Genomic DNA, 22,886 nt, shown 5'->3' with positions numbered 1-22,886 from the left:
ACATCATTCCCTTCTCGTTGGCTGTTTCTTTCCTCCCTTCCCTGCCTTTGCCATCAATAATTAAGCCCATTAATTGCACAGTGAGCTCAGGAAAGCTGAGAATGGTGAGGCTGGGCTTCTGCCTGCCCTGCATTCAGCAGCCAACCACAGAGCAGCAGAAGCATTTCTGGAGGAGTGTTGAGGACAGAAGCTTGTCCATGCTTTGCTCCCCATCTTGCAGCCCTTGTGACTGCCCTGGACAGAGATGTGTGTTAGTTGCACGCCCTTAGGAATTCCTGTGCTACTGGTGTACATTTGGAGGATTGCATCTGTCCTTGTCCTCAGCAGCTGCTGATCTCAGTAATGCAGTGATCCCGAAAGCAGGTTTGTGCAGAGCATCACAGCAGGCGTGCAGGTGATGGCCATCTCCAGCAAAGGAACGCACATAAGGAAGGAGAGGAGTGCCCAGGATGCTGTAGGAATGGTGCCAGTCAGCAGGGCTGGTGAATGTGGTCTTCAGTCCACAGGTCACAGCTGCAGAAGGTGGTTGGTGCCGAGCAGAGCATCTAGGAGAGTCTGCAGAGATGCCCCGACATACACATCAGCAGCTGTGGCTGCCCTGAAGTAAGAATCATAGAATATCCCAAGTTGGAAGGGGCTCGTAAGGATCACAGAATCATAGAATGGCTTGGGTTGGAAGAGGTCTCAAAGATCACATAGTTAGAACCTCTCTGCCACGGGTTGCCTGCCCCCTGCCAGCTCAGGCTGCCCAGGGCCCCATCCAGACTGGCATTGAACACTTCCAGGGATGGGGCATTTGCAGCTTTTCTGGGCAGCCTCTGACCCAGGTGAGGAGCAGGAGAATGGGAGTGAGACTGCAGCCACAGGCTCCTTCTCAACCGTGCAGCCCTCTTCCCCATTCCCCTGGTTACTCAAGTGATTTCCCCAACTGTCACATCTGTAAATAATGTTGCTGGCACATCTAGTGAGATGCAGAGTGGCGATGGAGGGGGGAGGGCTGATACTGGCTCGTAACAGCCCCTCTCCCTGATTCATACAATATTTATGCAGGGGCTGGGAGTTGGCGGCACTGACCTCTGGGTCGGGCTGTTAAACAGCTCCCGCAGCCCCTGCATCCTAATTGCTGCACTTGTCCTTTGCTCTGGAGGATTCACTGCTCCTTCTCTCTACTGAAGCAAATACTAATGGCAGCTCGTGCTAGGAAGTGGGGAGCAAGCTCTCTCACTGCAAGAAAAAGCTAAACTTGTTTCCCCTTGTGTAGAGCTGATCTGTAACAGCACAGAAATCTGTGCTCAGCCCCTGTTTCTCAGGGTGCTGGGCAACCTGTACTCCCAGCCTATGCTGAAAGCACACTGAGCTGTCGTGCATGTAATGCTTGGTTATATATCAGCAGAGGGGATGGGGGTAACCTGCCTTCTCTCTCTTAGTGGGGAGAGGAAGAGGAGGTAATCACAGAAGTCATTTGGATGTCTGTGGATCCAGTGACCCATGTGGCCACCCACGTCCTTATCCTGCCTTCCTGAGCCAGCAGCTCTCCTTCGTGACTGAAAAAATGCTGTTCAGACTGGAGACTAATGGCCTTTAAGTGACATGATTGTATTATGTTAAGCGTCTATAGGCTTTACCATTAGGCACTAAACAGTTTATGACTCATAGCAGAGAAGCCCTGGTCCTGAAGAGTGTACAAGCTAAATGGTGAGGACAGGCAAGGGATGGGAGAGACAAGGCTTCCTCTTGCCTGTTGGAAAGGGACCTGGAAAAGAATGCATGCTCTGTCCTTGAGCAGCACCTTGCTCTGGGTCTCGCATGCTCCAGTTTTCTGGAGAGCTGCTTGGTGGGAAACTGCAGTCAAGGGAGAAGTGCCTTCAATTCTAGTTCAGTTTTTGTGCCTTTTTTGGTTTTGAGGGAGCTTGGAGACAGTGCATTGTGGATGCACTCATTGCATCATGTTCCCTGCTTTAATCAAGGAGTAGACATGATGCTCTGCAGCAGGAGTCTGAGTGCTGCTTCTTCAGCCAGCTCGCGTGCAGAGGACCAGGCGATTATGAGACAAGGCTCTGTATGAAACTCTTCCTAAGAGGCTGTATAGACAGGAGAAGGACACGCTCTGTGTTACTAATTGAGCTCCACTGCAGCATGAGTCACAGAATCATTTAAATAGAGATCTCTATTCCAGCCTGCTGCTCAAGGAAGGGCTGACTTCAGCCTCAGACAGCTCACTTAGGGGTCTTTTGTGAGTGTGTTTCCCCACCTGTCTGTCCTGGTGCTTTATTTCCTGTATAGTGAAGATGGGAAGTTCCCCACCTGCAGCCTGTGGTCATGGCTGGTGACTTCCAGCAAGAACATGCCTGTGCCAGAGGTGTGTGGTATGCTAAGACTGTACACTGCTCTTGATAAGGTACTCTGTGATGTTCTAAGCAGCCAAACTGGCTCAGCAAGCCTGCATGTAAAAATCTGTTTTAAAGTTTTTTATATAGTGTCAGATTCTCTGGGCTGAGGAGGTGACCCTCAGCCTTGGAGACTTTCCACTTTCTCTTTCCTTGGGAGCAACTTTGTGCTCTTCTGCTGTCAAAGGCAATTCCCCCCAGCCCTCCTCCCTGCTGGAAGGCAGTTTTTGCCCTGACCCTGAATACTGCTTTGCTGATCTAGAGAACTTGGAGGTTCTGCTCATTGCACCCCTAACCTCAGCTGAACTGTAAAACCAGCAAGTCCTTCTTTCCTGCATGGTAATTAGGTGGTTATTTCACATCAAAATTCGTAGCTTACTCTCATGGCTTCTTATTCCCACTGGCTGCCTACTAACAGCAGTAGAGTTACTCCAGATTTACTCCCACATGTATAGCAGGAGAATCAGGCCCAGTAAATAGAGCTATGAATCTTTTTAAGAGAAGCTGTTAAGCAGTAGCACATAGATTTATTGTAGCATCATGTGTGTGCAATTGTTGATGAACATCTTCTGTTGGAGGCTGAATACCTACTGTGTTACAGCCTTGCTTTTAATGTTGAGATAGCATCTCTGCCAGCATTGAGCTGACGCACAGACAGAAACCCATAAAAGGGCCAGATTTCACATGGTGCTAAATGCCTTCATGTTTCATTAAGGTTGATGGCAGTGGAAGGCATGCCGTACTTTGCAGGGCAAGCAAGCGATGGTGAGCCTTTGGTGCTTCCTAGGTGGAAATGTGTGTGGGACAGAGGGAAAGCAGTGTTAGCCAGAAAAAGGCAGGAAGCTCTGAGAGTGCCAGGTATTAGCCTCGCTGCTTAGCCTGGGTTTCTTGGCCTCATTACCCTAATCCAATTAAAGATTGATGGAAAAAGCTAACACGCTCTCCAGTGAAGGGGTTTGTGTGCAGTCTGCTTCCCTCACTGGGCACTCAGAGTGGCTTCTGTTATCTTTGTGCATCAGCACACCTCCCCAGGCCCTGCGGAGCCTCCACACGCCTCGGTGTGTGCTCTTCTCCTGCATTGTGGCTCTCTTATTACTAATGGAGCATGGATGCATTTTAGCTGCTGGTCAGCACTCATTAATATCCAGAGATGACAGGTTGACATTTGTAAAGAAGACTTGCATTGACCTTCATGTTGTGCATCGGTGCGGTTGCCATGTGGTGCCCTGTGCTGGATGCTGCCGCCGCCTCAGGAATGCATTTGTGCTAGCAGAGGGGCAGGCTGCTCTGTCACCCTTTGCTGCTGCCATTAGTGCAGGCAGAGTGCCTGGGTGCCTCTGTGCCCCTCTGCCCATCCCTGAGACCATTCTTGATAGCCTCACCCCAGCAAGTGGCACTGGGTGATGGTGGGGTTGCAGTTGTGGCTCCTTTGGAGGTTGTTTCTGGTTCCCCACAGTGAAGTCCTTTGGGTTCTGGGACTTTTTTCTGGCTCCCACCTGGGAGTGCAGCAGGAGGAGCTGTGCCAGCCCAAGTACCTGCATGCTGTCAGCTGCCTGTCCCCCCCTTACCCCCAAACCACTCATCCCAGTATGAGGGCTGCAGCCAGCTCAGCTCTGACATTTATTAACAGAGGGGCTTTGAAACCAGGCAGGCTGCTCCTGCAAAGGCTCCTCGCTGCAACTCCCGTCTCCTCTCGCCAGCCCATCTGAAGCAATGGCTGCTGGTGTTGAAATTCATTAGTGCTCCCTGACAGGCGATGGAGGCTGGCTCTGTCTGTTCCCACTTCCCTGCTCTCATGTCCCCGCTTCATGCACGCTGATATTTAAAGCTGATGTGCGGCTCGTAGGCTTGTTGCACTGTGACAAGTTTGGGGGTGGCTGAGAGAACTGAGAGGGTGGAAGAAAGGCAGAGTGAGATGGGGAGGGGGGGAGAAGGCTCCTGTCTCAGGGTTTCTGTGAAAGCCTGGGGCTTTTCAGACCCTCTCCAAATGTATTGTCTTGGCACAGCTGCTGCTTGTGGATCAAAGTGCAGTGATGGAGGCAGAGGGATGGAGGCACAGGGAAGGCAGGGGCTCCTCCAGCCCCTTGACCAGGCCTTGCTCTTGGCAGCTGTCCTGCTCCCTTGGTTGACTTTGCTTCTGCTCTGTGCTGCCACATTCCAGTGTCTCCACCAAGGTTCCCCATGCTCCTTCAGCAGAGGATTTCCAGCTCAGCAGTGTGCTCACCCTCTCTTTGGCAGCTTAGTGCAGCAGGGTTGGCTGGGCCACAATTAAAATGTTCTGCATCTCTTCCAACTCAAGGTATTCAGTACATATATATATATATTATTTTTTTGAAAGCTGCAACCAGGTCTATAAATATCAAGATTTAATGTCCCTTTATCTTTCCCAAAGAGAGACTCATTCTTTAAACTGGCTCAATATCAATACACCCAGTGTGTAGAAAGTGGCCCAATTTCTTTGTCTCCTGACATCTTGAACCCAGAAGCAGATGGACGTTAACCAGCTCTGATGAGTTGGGAGAATCAAGCATTAATTTTTTATATGCGAGGACCACCTGAGTGACGGAAATCAATTATGGCCGGCCCTCCCCTTCCATATTAATGTGGCGGCTCTGAGCGGAGGCGGAGGAACCTGTTGAAATGAGAAACCCCTATTTCTTAGTTTGACCCCCTAGATAATTAGGGTTAAATTGATATGCTATCGCACCGGTGACACATTTTATCTGCCTCTGTTTGTACAAGAGGATACAATAGTGGAGGAAGGACCAATTTGTGCCCTGCTCTAGCTAACCAGACCGAGATAAAAGGTGTCACTAGTATGATAACGTTCTTGCCTCACGCTCCTTTATTGTTGCTCAATTTGCCTTCTTTTTTTTTTTTTTTTTAATCCCATTCTCTCTTACTTTCAATACCCTTGGTCATATTTTAACTCCATGCCATCGCATAATGATGCCCCACTAAATGTGTGTGGAGATAGGCAACTCTGGCTGACAGCCTTCCCCGATAACCGAATTCCAGCCCATCCATCACTTGGCTGCTCTCCTTAACTTAAGGGAAGTGATAACTAAAGCAAGGCCGTTTATCACCGCTGAGCTGTGCGCTTCTCACTGGCTTCAGTGGGAAGAATGCAGTCAGGTGACCTCATTTCCCATTTACATCCCGTTCTTCTCCAGACCCCCATTTACCCCACAGCATGAAGAGAGCTGGGCCCAGAAAACAGAGCCTGGGGTAAAGGAGCTTTCTGAAAATGGAAGTGCAGGCTTAAGCAGAGCTGCATTGGGGGCTGGAGGATCCCACAGCCAGTTTTAGGCTTCTCTCTGGCAAGTGCCTGAAGCACAATCTTTGGCTGGTGGGATTGTGTGGAGAGGAGGCAGCGAGTCTTCATTCAGAAGCTGGAAGCGTGGTGGGACCCTTATTGTTCACCTGCTGCTCAGAGGAGTCTCCATCCTTGGAGGTATTTCAGAGATATGTGGATGTGACACTATAAGGAACGTGGTTTAGTGATGGGCCTTGGCAGGTTGGGTTGATGTTTGCATCTGATGGTCTTGAAGGTCTTCTCCAGCTTTGATGACTCTATGATTCTGTATATTGAGCTATTTGCATGAGCACAGCTGCTCTACTCATTGAGGTTGAATTTTGCCAAATGAGGAGCCATACTGAGCATAAGGCCCATTTGCCAAGTGATAGAATAATTTGAGTTGGAAGGGACCTTTATGGCCATTTAGTACAGCTCTTCCACAATTGAGCAGCGTCACCCACAGAAGATCAGGTTGCTCAGAGCTTGGTGCAGCTTGGTCCAAATGAGCTGCTCAAGTCAACAGTGATCCTAATAAATGGAGATGCTTTCTTAAGGGCCTTGGCAGTATTATTCCCCAGGAGACCAGGTTTGCCGCCATGCCCATTTCAACCTGGAGAAGATGATGGAGAAACTGCTGCCAGGTCCCTAGGTTGGGGAGCATGGATCCACTGCAGGTGACAACCTTGGAGCTAGGAGTGCTTTCTTGGACCCTGCCTTCTGTGCAATGAGAACCCCCAAATCCCCATGTCTACGCTGAGAGCTCTGCTGCCCCAGACTATACCAGAACACAGGGCTGTCCTTTGGTAAGGACAAGGTGCTCAGGGGCAGTCTCTCTGATAGCCTGGGGCCACCTGAACTGAAGATTCCAGCTCAGGAAGCAGAGACTGACAACCTGCCCAAGTTATGGTGTGAGTATAGAGCTGCCAGTGCTTTAAAAACTTGGTGAAGTCTCTCTGGTGCTAATGTGAAATGAGGGGAGCAGAAGCACAGAGGGGGAGGGGGAATGTCCTTAGGTCACACAGCTCCACAGCCAGTTTCTGGGGTTGTTACTTGTTTGCAAAAATGGGTCATTTATTTAGTTGACATATTTATTTGGAACATTTATTTTCTCCAATTAAAGCCCCCCTGTCCAGCGCCCTGGGCTTACTGCCATCAGTCTCAGGGTGAGAGAAGAACCAAGCTGTCCTGTTTCCTGTCCTTTTTGGTCCCGTGGGGATGGAAATGCTTTGATGTCATTCAGTGCACTGGGTGGTTAGCTGTCTCTTCATGTGGCTAACAAGAACGATGTTGTACTGACTTGTCCTGGGCCCTGTCCAGATGTTAGGTGAGATGAGAATTATTCCTCTATCTGGAGCCAGGTTGAAGGCTGTATTAATGAAGATTTCTTGGGCTGAGAGGATAGACCATTTAGTAACACACTCCTTGCTAACTGCTCTTGTGGTCCTCTCTAGCTAAAGTGTGCAGTCCCAGAGATTGAGCCAATCCCATTTCTTTGTTAGACCCATTGTTTATTTGAGATGGTTCCTTTTCTTGTGATGTTTTTTCATTTGGCTCCCCATAGAAAGCAGCTTTCTTAGGATGCTGGCTGGGCTTGGTGGTGTCTGTCCAGCTCCGGGATGTCATGGACACTTGTAATGGCTGCCAGATGCATAGAGCAGGCTGGCTTTTATGTGATGGCCATGCAGTTGTGGCTCCAAGTGGTTCACTTCAGAGCAATGGTACTGGCATCAGATGAGCTGTGCCAAGAGATGAGAGCGTGCTGTCAGGTTGCGTTGCTTACCTTGCAGATCACCTTGGTTCTGCTGCTGTAAGTTCATTCTTTTGACAAAAGAGATTCCTGTGGACCTCCTTATTTATATGTTTTTGTATGCCATAAATTACCACTCCTAAATGAGGCTGTGTATGTCTTTACAGGACCAAGTGTTTGGTTTTGGCACAGTCTGTCCCTTCCTCATCCTAAGCAGGCTCACAAAGGCAGCTCACTGCTGGGACTAGGCATGGTGGCTCCATTGGCCATATATTCCTGGGAGATTCCTTTGGATACGTCTTTTGCCAGCTTTTGTCCTTTTCTTCCCTTTAGGAATTTAGTTAGCACAGAGAGCAAACCATCCCTTTGGTTACTGTGATACACAGAATCTCATGTTACACATAGATATGCTGTCTGTATCCCACCTTGGTTCCTTCATAGTGCAGCTGCTCTAGATCTGAAGGGATGCTCCCCTGGAAATCAGAGGGCTTGGAGCTGGGCTGAACTCTCAGCTACCATTCAGATGCACTCAGCTCAGAATTTGTTCCTGAATTTTAGCCCTGAATCTCAAGCCCAGTTTGGGTTCTCCTGGCTTTGCTCCGGACAGATGTGTGCTGAGATGCTGGAGCAGCTGATGCTGGCACTTGCGGCTCTTCCCTCCTCCCCTACAGTCCCCACATGTCCAAGGAAATTGTGAGATTTCCCCACCCCCTCTGTTTGCAAAAGCCAATTCTTGGGGTTGTGGCTTTTAACATGCACAAATGAGTCTAATTTAGTCATTTATTTAGTTGACATATTTATTTGGGATGTTCCTTTGCTTCAGTTAAAGATCCTGTGACCAGTGCCCCAGGCATGCTCAGCAGTACGTGAATGAACAAGATCCATCAATTACTCCTGATTGGATCAAACCGGCTGGGGAGGACTCCCATAACTCATTTCTAGCGCAGCTGGAGCCCCGGTTTTGCTTCTCAACCTTCCCCATCCATGGACAGAGCAGGGTTCTCTGCATGGCTGGCACTGTACAGGGAGGAGCCACTTTTCAAATCCAGGGCACTCGGTGTCCCTCTGCTCCCATATGTTGAGCACAGTTGGCAGAGGTTAAACATTCATGCTTGCAGCTCAGGCCACTGCTGCTCAAACCTGCAGTGGAACAGTGTGCAGTACTTCGTTGTCTTCAGCCTGGCTGTGTCTGAGTGTGCGTCAGGCTTCAGCCAAGCTGTGCACCTTGTGAGGTTTGTTTGCTGCTGTCCTTTCTGATGCATCCTGCTGCTGCAGGCTGGAGGGGCTCTTCCATCTCAGTGCGAAACGTGCTTAATAAAACAGAGTTTGTGTTGTCAGGACAGTAATTGAATCAAACCTGCTCTCTCTTCTCTCTTACAGGTTACCAGGACAATGCCAGTACTTAGGGCTGCCGGTTGCTGATTACTTCAAACAGTGGATTAATCTGAAAAAGGTACTTTTGTGCAAGCTGCCATGGCCTCCCTCTCTGTCTCCCCCCCCCCCCCCCCCCCCCCCCCCCCCCCCCTTTTTTTTCCCTTCTTCTTTCCTCTTAAGGAGGTGTCTAATAACTACTGCTGTTTTGCATTGAAATGAGTTATTTTCTCAGAAGCTGGTCTCAGCGAGTCCTCTGGCTCCCTATTGTATCTCCTCTAATAGAGTCTTACTGTACTTGATGGGATATGTTCTGCAGCTGGGGAGAATCCCATTGTGGCAGCACAGTGCAGCGTCTCCATGTAATAGTGGGACACCACAAGGCCTCTCACCAGCAAAGGTTTTGTTGATCCCAGTATTGCTCAATCTGTTTTGTTTGCAGCCATGTAAGGCTGCAAGGAGCATGGTTTCCTTCTGATAAAATTCTGGTTGATAAGTAGGGAAACGTGCTGGTATAAAAGTGAGCATTTCCCTTCACACCGTGCTGTCTAAGCAGCATGTCCACCTAAGAGACCTGTGATTGAGTTGCAAAGCAAAATCCTTTACACTTTGCTGTGTGGTACATTGTTCTTGACTGGCAAGGAGCAACCTGCCATGCACCAACATGGGAAAACGTGGTGATGCCCTGAGTAGCAAATGGGAATAGAAAGAAAGAAGCGAACATGATACTCAGCTGTAGAAGGGCTGGTGAGGCTGGGATCTGTGCAAAGCATATCTAGAGTGGTCCTTCTGTTTATACCTTGGACTGAGTAGGATTCCCTTCCCCCAATTTCATGTTTTATTTGGGTTTCTATGCCTTTTCCTTATAATTAGGGGTCTCAGTAAGTGGAATTTGCCTGTAAACAGCTTGTTGTAGTTACGGGCTTTTCTTTTGTTCTTTTTATTTATTTATTGTTTCAAATGGAAGCATGAGTGACAGGCTGAGCGGCCGCAGAAGGACAATTTGCATGATCTGTTCCATCAAACGGGGTAGAACATGAACTGAACAAGGGATGCTGGCAGCACATTCCCGGCTGAACTTGTCAAGGGGTCTTGTATTTCCCTGCTGTCAGAGCAAATCTTTTGGCTGATTGCTGGTCCTTGGTAAATGAAATCTGAAAGCACGTTGGGGCATTCTGCAGTTCAGTGACCATTAATGATCGCCATTTGAAGTTCACTAAACTTCCGGTGAATGGATAGCAGCCATATAACCAGCAGGTTGATGGCTTCAGAATAATAATAGTAAAAAAAAAAATAATCTTGTGTCCCATGACGTTTGCTCGGCAGTAGGTTGATCCAGCTGTGCTTCTCCTCTGGGTCTATGGATGCGTGACTTAGGGCTCTTTTCCATAGCTCAAGGCTTTAGCATAGCAGGAGCTGGGATGTGTTGTAACGCAGATATACAGGCAAACAGCTGTTCTTCAAGACAAGTGTTCATGCACTGAGCTTCAGCACAAACTCTGATAGTGAGCTGAAGACTGTTGGTGAAGCACCAAGCACAGGGCTGAAGGACGTAGGGAAGCATGGGAGCACTCCCCTGCCCAGCAGGCTGCAGGGGTTGCAGACTGAGTGTGCAGAATGGAACACACGGGATGTGGCTTGTGTCTGCTTGTCCCTGTGCAGGTGTGTTTGTTTTTACCAGAGTGTTTCCAGCCTGAATAAATAATTCTGTGCAAGCAGCAGAATGCAGCAGTCTCACTTTCTTGTGACTGAGCTCCCAGCATGAGGCAAATAAGGATGGATGGGTGACTCGCCCCCCTGCTCCTCCCTTCAAGCTCAGACGGCCCCTTTTCTCCTCCCTCTGGCAAGTTCCTGACTTAGAAACACCTCCTAGGTTGAGTGTGCCTCTGACCTGATCCGTGAAGTGAAGATGTTGGGGGTGGTGTGAAACTGCTAATTTCTAGGTCATGGATAATGTGGAGACTTGGGTCTTTCAGATGTTGAGAAAACAGTTCATCTGAGTGTAAATGGCATGCGTGACTGAGAGCAGCTTCCTGCAGAACAGTCCCACCTGCATCCTGTTGGCTTTTACTTGGGTCTCTGCTTGTGAGCGCTGATAATGAGAGGACCATGCTGAGTTTGGGAGATGCAAATCCGAGTCCAGGGACATGTGCTGGGCAGGTGTGTGCATGAGGCAGACGCAGTTTGTTCCTGTGTATAGTGATGCAACAACGAAATGTATTCCATGTTCCCTCTGCTCATGCACACGGGGCACGTTTGTATTGCACCAGGAAACCTTTTGAGGCTGGTCTGGCCTTGCAGGTGTTGCTGAGCTCCATCCTGCCTGCTGCCATGGTGTCTTGGATCTGAGCTAAACCCTCCTGTGAAAGACAAAGGGAGAAAAGCTGCTCATGCACTTGACCGAGTTTGCAGAAGTTTTACCTTGCCCTGTGCCTCCCCCAGCCTGGTAGCACATCCCTGCTGCCAAGCCTGATCGGTGTTTGCTGACATTTTTAATGTCACTGAGCGATCTTGTATCTCTAGTGAGCTGTCAGGGTAGAGCTGACTCGGGGCAGAGAGTTGATCATGTTCTTCCCTTTGATGAGCTGAGCACGGAAGGAGGGCTGCAGGAAGCAGAGCCGTTCTGTGAATGCTGCAGCATTTTAGCTGTCCCCTTAAACCATCTCTGTGAAAGCCACCATCCTGCCTGCACGTGTCCCTTGTGCTCCTGTCACCTGGCTGCTACCCCACCGGCACCCTCAGGTAGCAGGGATGAGTTTGTGAATGCTTAAATGCTTATTGCATCAGGGATCAGCTCCTGTCTGTGCTGCCCTGGCTCTTTTGGGAGCTGGTGTGGCTCGTTGGGCCAGGGCAGCTGCTTCTATCACTGCAACATGCAGATGTGTGTCAGGTCAGCCTGCTCTGATCCCCAACCATCACCTTCAAGCTGGGACTGGTGGCTTCATCTTCTATTTCTTTTCTGGTGGGTATCTGTAGCTTGGAAGCAAACTGCTAATACACACAGACAAATATTTTGTCATCTACTGGCTTTGTGAAATACAACAGAGGAAGGATGTAATAGGATGTTTTTGTTAATGTTTGGCAACTAGAAGTAAACACATCCTAAACAAACAAAAAGCCGTTAGCAAGTCTTTGTCTCTTCTCTGAATTCACAATTCCTTGTGCCTTTGGGATGGAAGGAATTCTCAGGCACTTGGTGTTAGTGCCATGAGAGTTTTGGATGGAGAATATTGAAATGGATGCAGTTAAGAAATGGCCTGTTTTTTGACACGTCTGAAAGTTACTTCCTAAAGTCTAACCTCTTGAGGGCTTAGCGTGATGGCTATCAATTGCCTGTTGATCGAGTTGCTGGCTATAGGGAATATGAAATGCCTAGTTAAGGTCAGAAATGACAGAGAAGGACTTCTCAGGTGGCGTTTCAAAGCTGAAGCATTAAGCATATGTAGTCAGGCAGCTGGTACTTGAGACCCTTGTCCTGCCTGCCTTCATGGGAGCTGTGCTCTCTTAGGTCCCTATCCCTGGCTCTGGGGCTCCTGATCCTGGTAAGTAGGTCTTTCAGAAGGCAGAAATGTCAGATGTTGTGAAGGGAAGCAAAAGCAGAAACATGGCTCCAGTGGTTAGGGAAGTAAAGATGTCCTGTCTGTAGAAACTGGGAGATAAGTGTGTGCAGTGGCTTTGGGAATGGAATGGAAGGATTGCTTCTAACAGCAAAACGCATTGCTCTGTATTTACTGAAAGGCAGAGGATGTTGTATCAGTGAGCAAGATGCTGTTATGATAGCGGTTGCTTTAGGTTGGCATTTTGCATAGCTGGTTTACAAGAGCTTTCCGAGAGTTGGCTGAGAAGCTCTTGACTGTTCTTGTTGCTTTTTATAAGTCTTTGAACATGGGAGAAGTTCTAGAGGACTCGAAGAAAGCTAATGTTGTACCAGTAATTTAGAAGGGCAAATGGGATGACCGATGAAGTAATTATAGCCCTATCAGCTTGACATTAATTCTGGGCAAAGTAATGAAAAGCCAGATATCATAGATGATTAATAAAGAATGAAAAGAGGGTAATATAATGCCAATCAATGTGGATTTATGGAAACTAGATCTTTTTCAAACTAACTTGATATTTTTTTTATGAGACTGCATGTTTGGTTGATAAAGGTAACCATGTCAATGTAATATACTTCTGGAAGGCATTTGACTTGGTACCTTATGACATTTTGATTAAGAAACTAGAATGATACAAAATCAACATGGCACACATTACATTGATTAAGAACGAGCGAACTGACAGCTCCTAGCATTTAATTGTAAATGGGTAATCATCGTGGAGTTCTTGTCTTCCTAGTGGGGCCCCAAAGGGATCTATTTCTCAGGCCTCTTGTATTTAGCACTTTTATCAATACCTTGGAAGAAAACATAAAAATCATTTTTGATAAGGTGTGTAGGTACTGCATCCTGGAGGCTGATGCCATTGGGCTTAAAATAGGGCACATTGAGTAGGAGCAGCGGGGCTGGATCACCTCCTTGTTTGGGACAGCATGAAACACGTTGAGAGACTCATAGACATGATAGGGAAGAACCCATCAGTAGGGATTATGGCAGTGGGAAGACTTGATGAGTCTTGCAGCATCCATGAGAACACTTTCTGTATGTAAAAGGCCCTGGAAGCTGCTTAGGATACCAGAGATAAGGGTGTATGGGTGACTTGGCTGCAGTCCCTGAGCGATACATGGAGAGCCTGAAGGTGGTGAGAGGCTCCTTCAGTCTAGCAGAACAGCAACATAAGAAGCTCCAATGCCCGGAAGCCAAGCGAGATAGTTCAGGTGCAGATTTTAGAGAAGTAATAATTAACCATTGGAACAACTTACCACGGGCTGAGGCGGGTTCTCAAGCTCAGAAGGATTAACCTGGGGCAGGCTCAGTGTCTGAGCAGAAGTTGGCTGCTTTCTCCTGCTTGGTCAGTGCTGGCTGCATCCATCTCAGCGTAGCTCCTGCATCAGGTGAGGGTGCCCTTGGTGGATCCAGAGGGTCTGGGCTGCCTCTGGAAGGACGATGGAGGTTGAGGTGGGCAGGGAGCTTCCCGCTGCCGGGGCTGGAGCCAGCGCCGTGCACGACTTCTCCTTTAAATCTGTCGTGCGGCTGTCTGAACTCTGAAATTTCTTTCACTCTCTCCCTCGCCTTGTTAACATGTGTTGCCTTTGGGGTAATCAGGGAAAAAATATTATGTCCTTTTACAATTACCGGGTTTTGGAATATTAAAATGTCTCTCTGCATCGGCAGTGTTATTTTGATTGGTATTCTAACCTTTGACTAGCCCATAAAGCGAGCCGCTCTTCAAGCCAATATTGCAGGACTGAAATTTAATTCCGAAATGATTCCAGATAATAGGGAGACAGATAATATATGCATGAAGGATATTATGTTTGGACTAAATGCAGCAGGGCCAGGGCTTGGGAGTTGAATAATAGCCCAGAGTGAGTTATAATCTGTGGGACAGAAATACCTTACTGTCAGGGCCAGGAGAGGAACTCTTAAATCAAAGGGAGGGAGCGAGGATATTTGTCTGAATGGGAAAGGGCATCTGGGAGAGTCTGAAGACCCGGCCCTTTGGTCCTGTGGCTGCAGTTGGGCTCCCAGGGGAACCAGAGCTGGAGAATCAGTGCTGCCGGGGTGGCACAGACCCATGTCAGGATAACAGGCTTTGGCTCAGTGGCACGAGCTTATAGTTTCAAAGTAATGATCCCAGCCTCGCATCTCATTTCCTCTCCTTGCAGTCTCAGGAGCTGCTCTTGCTACGGCTGAGGTGGGCTCTAGATACAGCCTGGAGGCTTCACTGGTTTTGGACGACATGTGGTAGCGTGAGTGCCCATCCCAGGAGGGTAGAGAAGAGCAGGCCATAAAATGTGTGACTATATAAAAGGGCAAAAATACGTTCAACTCCCACAAAATGGAATAAGAGTCTTGCTTTCTTTGTCCTTTGGAAGTCCTTAGGGAGAAAGGGAAAAGTTTGCTCTGGGCGGTGGCAATGGACAGCTCTTGGTCACGTTCTTTTCAGAACTCAGCAAAGCATCAGCTGGAACTGTAAGCAGGAGCATCATTGTGCGAGCAGCTGAAGGCAGGTCAGTGTTTGTAGTTCTGCCTGCACACTGCTGGAGCCTGTGGGTGGGAGGAGAGGCAGCTGCTGAGGCCCCTGTGCAGCCTTTGTGCTGTGTGCCATATTGCAGGGCTGCACCTCTCCCCACTGTGGGATGCGAACATCTGTCTGTAGCTTCCATCTGGCTTTGTATGTGCTGCTGCAGAGCTGAAACCATTTGGTTTGCATGTGTGCTGTGGTCGAAAAGACTGTGTGCCCTCGTACTGCAGCAGGCAGCCTGACCCCTGTAGTCAGTCCTGGAGCAAGAGGAGAAGGAATTACAGGCAGTGCGTGTCTTACAGTCATCCTGCTGCATTGCAGGTCAGAAAGAGCTGGAAAGCAAAGGCACACTACACAGAAGTTGGCCTTTCCTGCTTTCCTGTGTCCCAATCCCACAGCTGGAGTGCAGCAGGGGCACCTGGTGCCTGGACAAGGAGCTGTGCCTTCACCTCTGTGCATTTAAAAGGCAGAAGCTCCATGGAGGAGCATAGAAGTGGCCCTCTGGAGTTCTCCAGAACAGGGATGAGAGGTTAATGAGATTTGCAAGCTTTGGGGATTAGAACATTATCTGGTTTAGTGCTTACTGTCCTGCCCAGCCATTGTGGCTGCAGGAGCTCATGCCATGTTTGCATGGAGATGTGCCTCCCTGCCTCTCCTAGGCTCAGCGTGAAAGCAGTGAGATATGCTGAACTGGGAGATGGGAGATGCTGTAGTGGAATCTGTATATTAATAAGTGCTTTACACTCATCAAATTAATTAATTAAATCTCTTGGAACCCCAAGGCTACTAAGCAAATTGGGATTAAATTATCTGCTTGCCTGCAGTGGGAGCCCCACGAGGGGTTGTTCTGCAGCCTTTTCCCAACAGCCTGGGCACTGCCTCCCACAGACCAGGACACCCTTGGGTGAGAGATGTGAATATTCTGCTGGCTCCACGGGGCATGGGAGCTCCTGAGCAAGAGCTGTCATGGCGTCATAGTCTGACATGGTCTGTGAACTCATGAAGGAGTATAATAGCAAGCGTTTTTCTCCTTCATACTTAGAAATGAGACAAGATGGGGAAATAGAGTTCCAAGGAAGAGATGGGACAGTAAGCTTAGATGATCTTACCAGTCCTTTCCAACTGTAATGATTCTATGGTTTTATTGATGGGGCCATTTCAGTAGGAGCTGGAGGTGGTGGTGCATCTGGGGCTGTGCAGCCCCACAGACAAGTTATGGCATTAATTGGGCTCCCTTCTGGGCCACTGAAGACTTCTCACATGACGTTGGAAGGCAGAGGCGAGGGACATTGATTTTATATTTTTAAACAAACTGTGGATATTTAGTGCATGGCCTCATGCCAGCTTCAGGAAAGCCTGCTCGGTGCTTTCCCAGTGTGGTAACCTCTGTCAGCTTGGCTCTGATTGATGCTATTAATATTTCAGAGATCATTTAGGATCTCCACCTTGGCTGGGCTCCTTGCTCAGAGCTGCATGCAGCTGCCTGAGGAGTGTGCTCGCTGCCTGCTGTGTGCTGCCCTGCACGTTGGCACTCATGGGAGCACAGAACCTTGGAGAGCCCATTCCTGGTGCAAAGCCCAAAAGGGGTTCAGCATCTCTGTGCTGTGCGTCTCCCTTTGCCATCACACTTAGTGCGGTATGGCCCTGCAGAGCTGGCTCTGCTTCAGCCCTTCCTTGGGGTCACTCTTTAGGATCAAGCCATAGAGTTGGTGCTCTCACTCCCTGGCTCCTTCAGCAGGAGCTGTGTGCAGCCCCATGCACCCATCCTGCAACTCTGCTGCAGGTAACAGAGCTCCATGGCCCTTCCTTCCTCGCAGATTGCCCTCAGGTAATGTTCTGCTGGCTCAGCTTTCCCATAGGGTCCCTAAATCCTCCCATGGGTGTGGGGCTGGCACACTACAGGGATGGGGCCCTGACAGCATCAGGAGACAGTGAATCCGTGTGACTGAGCCCCAGACTGTGTTTGCTCTGCCTAATTATCAAAAGTATGAGTTTGTTCTGCTAGGTGCACATTATGCCTTTATTGTGGTGTAATTATGCCAGCTGCCTATGTTTAGTGTCATAAAAAGGAATAAAATGCCCATTACCCGCCTAAAGAATTCTTCTTGTGGGTTTTTTTTTATTTTTATTGCTCTGGAGTACACAGTGGGGATATCTTTGATCGGCAATTCTCCATGTAAAATAGCTGGTGAAATACTGTGTTCTCGGAGAGCTCCTCCAGCCAGCAGCAGCCTGTGAAGGCAGCTGGCTGCCAGCCTCTCCCGCTGCCTCTGCTCAGTGCCAGCCCGAGCTGCTGGGCTCAATCACGAGGCCACCATGCTGTCACCGTGCTGCTGTCCCCTGCAGGAGCTCAGCTGTTTCCTCCTCTCCCAGAGCTCCCTCCTTGCCCTTGATCCAGGTGCCCGCAACAAGGCGTGCAGGTATGTGGCCAAGTGACTTTTGGGGCAGAAGGATGTACTGAGGATGTGCCCATGTCCTCTAAAAGCAACCACTGGTTGTTTTTCTTCCATGGGTGAGGGCTCACTCTGTGGAAGCGATAGGTTCATTCTGGTGATGCTCTCTGGAAATAAGATATATAAAACCCCACATCTTTAGAGATGGCTGAAACCTACTTCTCTTCCTTCGCTTTTAATAGTTTCAGTCTCTGGAAATGGAGTTTATTAGCTTCATTAGGAGCAGGTATGCTGGCAACAGATGTCTCGTAGGTATCTGGTTGGGTGAATGGCAAATCTGTTGTTTTCATAGAGTTGTTTGAGTTAGAAAGGGCTCCTAAAGGCTGTCTAGCCCAGTTCCCCTGCTATGGACAGGGACACATGCTGTTCAGGTGCTCAGAGCCCCATCCAGCCTGACCTTTAATGATGGAACCTCCACCATCTCTCTGGGCAACCCATTCCAGTGCCTCACTACTCATAGTTTTAATAGATGCGTTTTCCAATTTAGCGATACCTTCAGCAGCTCCCTGGTCGTCCCTGCCTGCACGACATCCCTTTGAATTCCCTCTGCATATTTTTCCCATCAGATGTTCCTTGAAGTGGCCTTCACAGCTCCCAGCCTCCTCCAACGTCACTGCCTGTGCGCCGTCTGCCCGCAGCCCCACCGAGGAACTGGAGATGCTGATAGCAATCATTGATTAAGAGGGTAATCGTCCTGAAAATTCAGATTGATCAGAAGGCAGAAATGATAACTTGTGTAACTGTGTTTAAAACCACGTCCTGTCAATAGGGGAGTCGCGAGCAGAAAGCAGGGAGAATGGCATGTTGGGGTGGGAGGGAGCCATTCTTCCTCAGGGTCCGCATCAGGATGTTTCCTGTCACTGACTCTGGGCTATTGGAGATTCAATCACTTTTATCTTCCCCTCTCTCTCAATCCAAATGCCTTTTCGTATTAGAAAATTAGAATCAGCTCTGCTCATGCAAGATTTATTAGCTCTGCTGAGCAATACCACAGAAGAGTAAATGATGTCGCATTTCAGGGGCTTTTTACACATTATGACCAAACTTGCAACTTCTTAAGAATTCTTCCACTGAGCCACTGCGGGGTGTGAAAGGACCGGGGAGCCAAACTTCTCTCTGGAAACAGGTCTGCACCAGCCTGGGTGTCTCTTCTTTATTATTTGAATGATTGGATTTGATTGCTAATACGGAGCTTTTCTTTGGGCTCAGTTTCTGTGCTTATTGCTCTGGAAATCAAACTGTAAGAATTGAGCCTGTTTATCACATGTCCCCTTGGCAGAAAGAGTTTTCAGTGCTAAAATGCATCTTTGGAACTTAGCTTCTAGCTGCCCCTCATTTACATCTGAAAAAGGCAAATCCTGATTCCTTCTGGCACCTTCTCCCTTGTCTTTCACACTGGCTGTAAATGCTTTTGTATGTGGTTGCTGACCTTTTATCTTACACAACATGTTTTGTGTAGTGACAGCATAGATGGGTTAGAAGGCGGCTGTGAGACTGGAACAGAAACAAGGTCTCATCTCTCCTGGTGATAGGCTTTAGTCCCTGCGCTGCCTTGGGTCTTTCCATTCTGAGATGGCTTTGCAGGCATTAGATCCATGCAGCGTCTTGCAGCCTGGCTACACAGAAGGGTGACTGGGCTGCCATTCAGCTGCTGAAATCAGGCTGCAGATGGGAATCATTCATGGCCTCATCTGCTGTCATGGTGTGGTGGAGCCTGGTGCCTGCAGCTGGGCTGCTGTCAGTCTTATCTCTGCTTGGGGCCAGCTTGTACTTGCTGAGGCCAAGCCGCTGGGATGGTTGTGGTGCAGTTGGGGTTGGGGTGGCCTTGTGGTAAGACTCTTTTCTGTGGGTTCCAGGTGCCCATCCAGCAGCATGCACCACATTGTGGGCTGCAAGTGCTCAGCCTCTTCTTGGCAGCTTTAGAGACTCTATTAACAAGCAGTGCTAATTACCTTTAAAACAACACCGTACTTGGAACCGTCCAACTGCCAGCCTAACTTGGCACAAAGTTAGACCATTAATCTCAGCAAAAGGCATTTGTGAAGAGGAGCTTGGAGCTGCTGGCAGCAAGGTTTGCTTGTGGAGTGCTGGTGCTTGGGAGGCGGATACTCTTGACAAGCAAAAGGACTTGACTTTTTCCCCTTCCGTGTACAAGCGCTATGTATTATTCAAGGTCTTCTTAAGTCAATGCTGGGTTATTAATCGGTCGCTTCTCTGCATGTTAAATTTCCCTACTAATTTGGAGGCTCTGGGAGAGGGATGCAGCTCTGAGCTCACACAAAGCTGTCCTTCTGTGAGCCTCTGCACACCCTCTGCACTGCATGTGCACTGGGGCTGCTGCAGCCCTGCTGCCTTGGGGTCAGAGGACAGGCTCCAGCTATTGACTTAACACTGACATTTCTGGGTATTCTGTGGTCTGCGGGGAAGGGCAGGGATGCAAAGGCAGTGCAGCCACTCTGGGGCTCCTCTCCCCCCATCTGGCCAAGGCTCTGCCCCAGCCTCCTCCCTCCTCCAGCTCTGGCAAGGCACACGGCACCCGCGCGTTCCAGGAATCACATCAGCTGTCATTACTTACATTACCTTGATTGGGAACAGTCACTTATGTCACCGTCCATCATCGTGTCTCTCCCAGGAGATGCTGAGGAGGGAGGAGAGGAGCGGGAATTATAAAGCGCTTCCGCAGTGCTCTGCCAATCCCACTGAGCATCTATCAGCAGGCAGCCTGGGGGGAAGGTGCTTTGTGATGGATCCCCCCCTTGTACCCCACAAAGCCCAGCTTTTGCAGAATCAGAACTGCCCCAGGGAGGAGGGCAGGGCTTAAGGCTGCAGTGGCTTCCTGGCCATGCGTTAGATGGGAGTTCAGCTGGTCTCCTGCGTGAGCAGAGACAGCAAGCTCTGACCTGCCATCCATCCTGTCATTTTGAAGAACTCTCACTGTATGGATGGGATGGTTTATACGAGCCAGGGGCATTGCTGCTGCTACTCCTATCTGAGTTTGAAGAGCTCTCATGGACCCCAGCTTTAAGCATAGGCTTTGTTGTGCTGGATGGCCTTGGTGCACACAGCTCGCCAAGCAAAGAAAGGATTTCAGAAGAGAGTCATTCTGGGGAAAAAGCAGGTGCATTTTCATGGAGGTGGGATGGCTAGTGAAGTGAGTAAATATGTGCTATAAACATGTTCAGAGCATCTCCCCGTGAAGAACCCAGCACAGCCTTTTTGAGTAAATAGAAAGAGAGCCCGGGTTCAGTTCATATGTCTGTTTTCTTTTCTTTTCTTCTTCTGGTCAACTGTGGCTGTAGATAAGAGTTTTCTATTTGAAGTTCAGAAGGGAAGGGAAATCCATTGTTAGAAGAGGAGACTTTCTTTTTGCTTGATATCTATCTCCAGCGACACAGCGGAGAGGGAAAAGATTTGCTCTGATAAAGGTAGCTTTAAAAAAAAAGCCACACTGAGTGTTGCTTTTCTCTGTACTTCAAAGCTGGAGTAATATGGAGCAGTTTAAAAGAAAAGGGGGAAAAAAAAACAACCACCCAACCCAGCCTCTGCACAGGGGCTGTGAATGCAGAGCCACAATAGAGCAGCATCCTGGCTGGGAATTGTTCCTCTGTGCTCAGTGCGGTGCCTTGGGGTGCAGTTGGTACTGAGGGGAGCACAGCTGGCACCAGTGGGAGTGGGTTGTGCTTCTTGGAGGGGCAACAAGTTGGCTTTGTGTGGTATGGGGCTGCAAGCTGAGCTTGCCCTAGGGTCCAGCTGTTTCCCATCAAAGCAGAGCAGGACAGTGCTAGACACCCCATTCCTTGCACCCATGCAGTGGTGTTCTATGTGCAGTAGGGCTGCACCCTTGCTATCATCCCCTTTGCTTCCAGCTCCACAGACACCCTCTGGGTAGATGAATGGCACTAAGTGCTCCATTTGATGGGCTGCTGTTGTGGCTTTCTCTTCATCCCCATCCTAAGTTCAGGTCATGGGCTTCATTCCTGGGATAGTCCAGGAGGTGATGGGTCACCATCTCTGCAGGTGTTTAAGAACTGTGGAAATATGGCACTGAGTGACATGGCCACTGGGCATGGTGAGGACCAGTTGACTGTCGGACTAAAAGATCTTAGTGATCTTTTCCAACCTCAATGATTCTGTGAATGTGAGGGTGCCATGACAGTGCCAGCATCCCTTGGACTTGCTGAGCACCCCCAACACCTTCCATGAAGCCCTTGCAAGGTGGTGGTAGACACATACTGGTGCTTGAGTCTGGGGAAGAACAGAAAAGGAACCAGCAACTCAGTGCTGGCCTGAGCTCAGGCTGGAAGCAAAAAGATCTCCAGCAAACCTGGGCTGGTCAGAGTTGCTAACGAGCCTTTTCTTTGAGCAATGTTTTACATTCTTTAAAGATTGCAGGGAGCTCTTGGGGAGAATCTGCTAAAGTAAATGGCAGAGTCAAGTGTGCCAGCTTCTTTCTTTCCCCTTTCTTTTTCCTTTTCTTTTTTTTTCTCCCCTCTCTCTCCCTTTCCCCTTTCTTGGTTCTCTTTATTATGTGGAGTTGCTCTGGCTCTTTCTCTCACTTCTGTTTCTCCTTTTGTTCTCTCTTTGTCTATTTATCACACTGTGAAGGTTGAAAGAGATGTTATTAATCTGGGAGAATGAAGGCAGGATTAGTGGTATGAATCGGATTTTGAGAGCTGTAATGATAGAAAGACTCGCTCTGCTGGCGGGCTGCGTGAGTTTGATAAATGGGGAGCACTCCAAACTGACTCGCGCCTTCCTCCGCACTGCTCGCTTTGCCCGCTGGGGCGTGCCATGCTCTCAGATCTGCCAGCCATCCCACACCGCTCCTACCTGAACCAGAGCAAAAAGCCAAGGGTAAATCAGAGACAAATATCTCCCATTGCACTTAAAGAGATCATTTCTTTCAACATCTTTTTCAAACAGAGTCCTGTCAAGTTCTTGGACAGCCTCATTGGTGTGTAGGTAGGATCCTTCTTCAGAGCATGGCTCTGAAGCGCAGCCCTGCGTTCTTGCATCCTACCAGGGCTTTGCAGGGAGCGGCACAGAGAGCTCCCAGGCTGCAAGGCACAAAGAAGCAGGGCAGCACATGGAGGGATGAGCAGAGCCCATCATCTCCAGCCAAGAAGATCCTTCACCCCAGTCATCCTCACCCACTTGAGCCCATCCCTCACTTGGGTTCATATGACACCCTACGAAGCCTTCAAAGCTGGAGACAGACCCAGAGAGTAGAGAGGTGTAACACTGTAATGTAATGGAAAACACAGCAAGGACAGTATGGTAGCAGAGTTCCAGGCCCCAGCAAGTGAAGATAAGCTCAAGTGAGCAGCCACAGATGCAAAAAGATGGAAAAAGCATATTTACCTTTAGAAGGTTCCAGGTAAGTAGGGATCTCCAGCAAGCTGCCTTTAAATGAGGTCTGCGAAGGAGCGGATCCGGGTTCCACCCCTTCCAGTCATTCAGCTGTATTGCACACACCTGAGCTCCCCTGGGTTGGCCCTGCCTCC

At 49.0% G+C, this 22,886-nt stretch overlaps 1 protein-coding gene across 6 annotated transcripts in view; it reads left to right on the top strand.

Moving 5' to 3' along the window:
- ERI3 (ERI1 exoribonuclease family member 3) overlaps window positions 1–22,886 on the top strand; it is a 94,074-nt gene that overhangs the window by 33,712 nt on the left and 37,476 nt on the right. For all 6 annotated transcript variants that reach the window (XR_001556889.2, XM_015870228.2, XM_015870229.2 and 3 more), the window contains exon 6: window positions 8,813–8,885. Coding sequence is in view for 5 of the 6 variants with exons in the window: in XM_015870228.2 (XP_015725714.1) it covers window positions 8,813–8,885 (73 nt within the window). In the remaining variant the exon portion in view is untranslated. The remainder of the gene's footprint in view (window positions 1–8,812; window positions 8,886–22,886) is intronic.

This window comes from Coturnix japonica, chromosome 8 (assembly GCF_001577835.2).
Source record: "Coturnix japonica isolate 7356 chromosome 8, Coturnix japonica 2.1, whole genome shotgun sequence".
Taxonomy (NCBI): Eukaryota; Metazoa; Chordata; class Aves; order Galliformes; family Phasianidae; genus Coturnix; species Coturnix japonica.
Note: the sequence above shows the minus strand (reverse complement) of the source record. Positions and strands in the feature narration are given on the sequence as shown.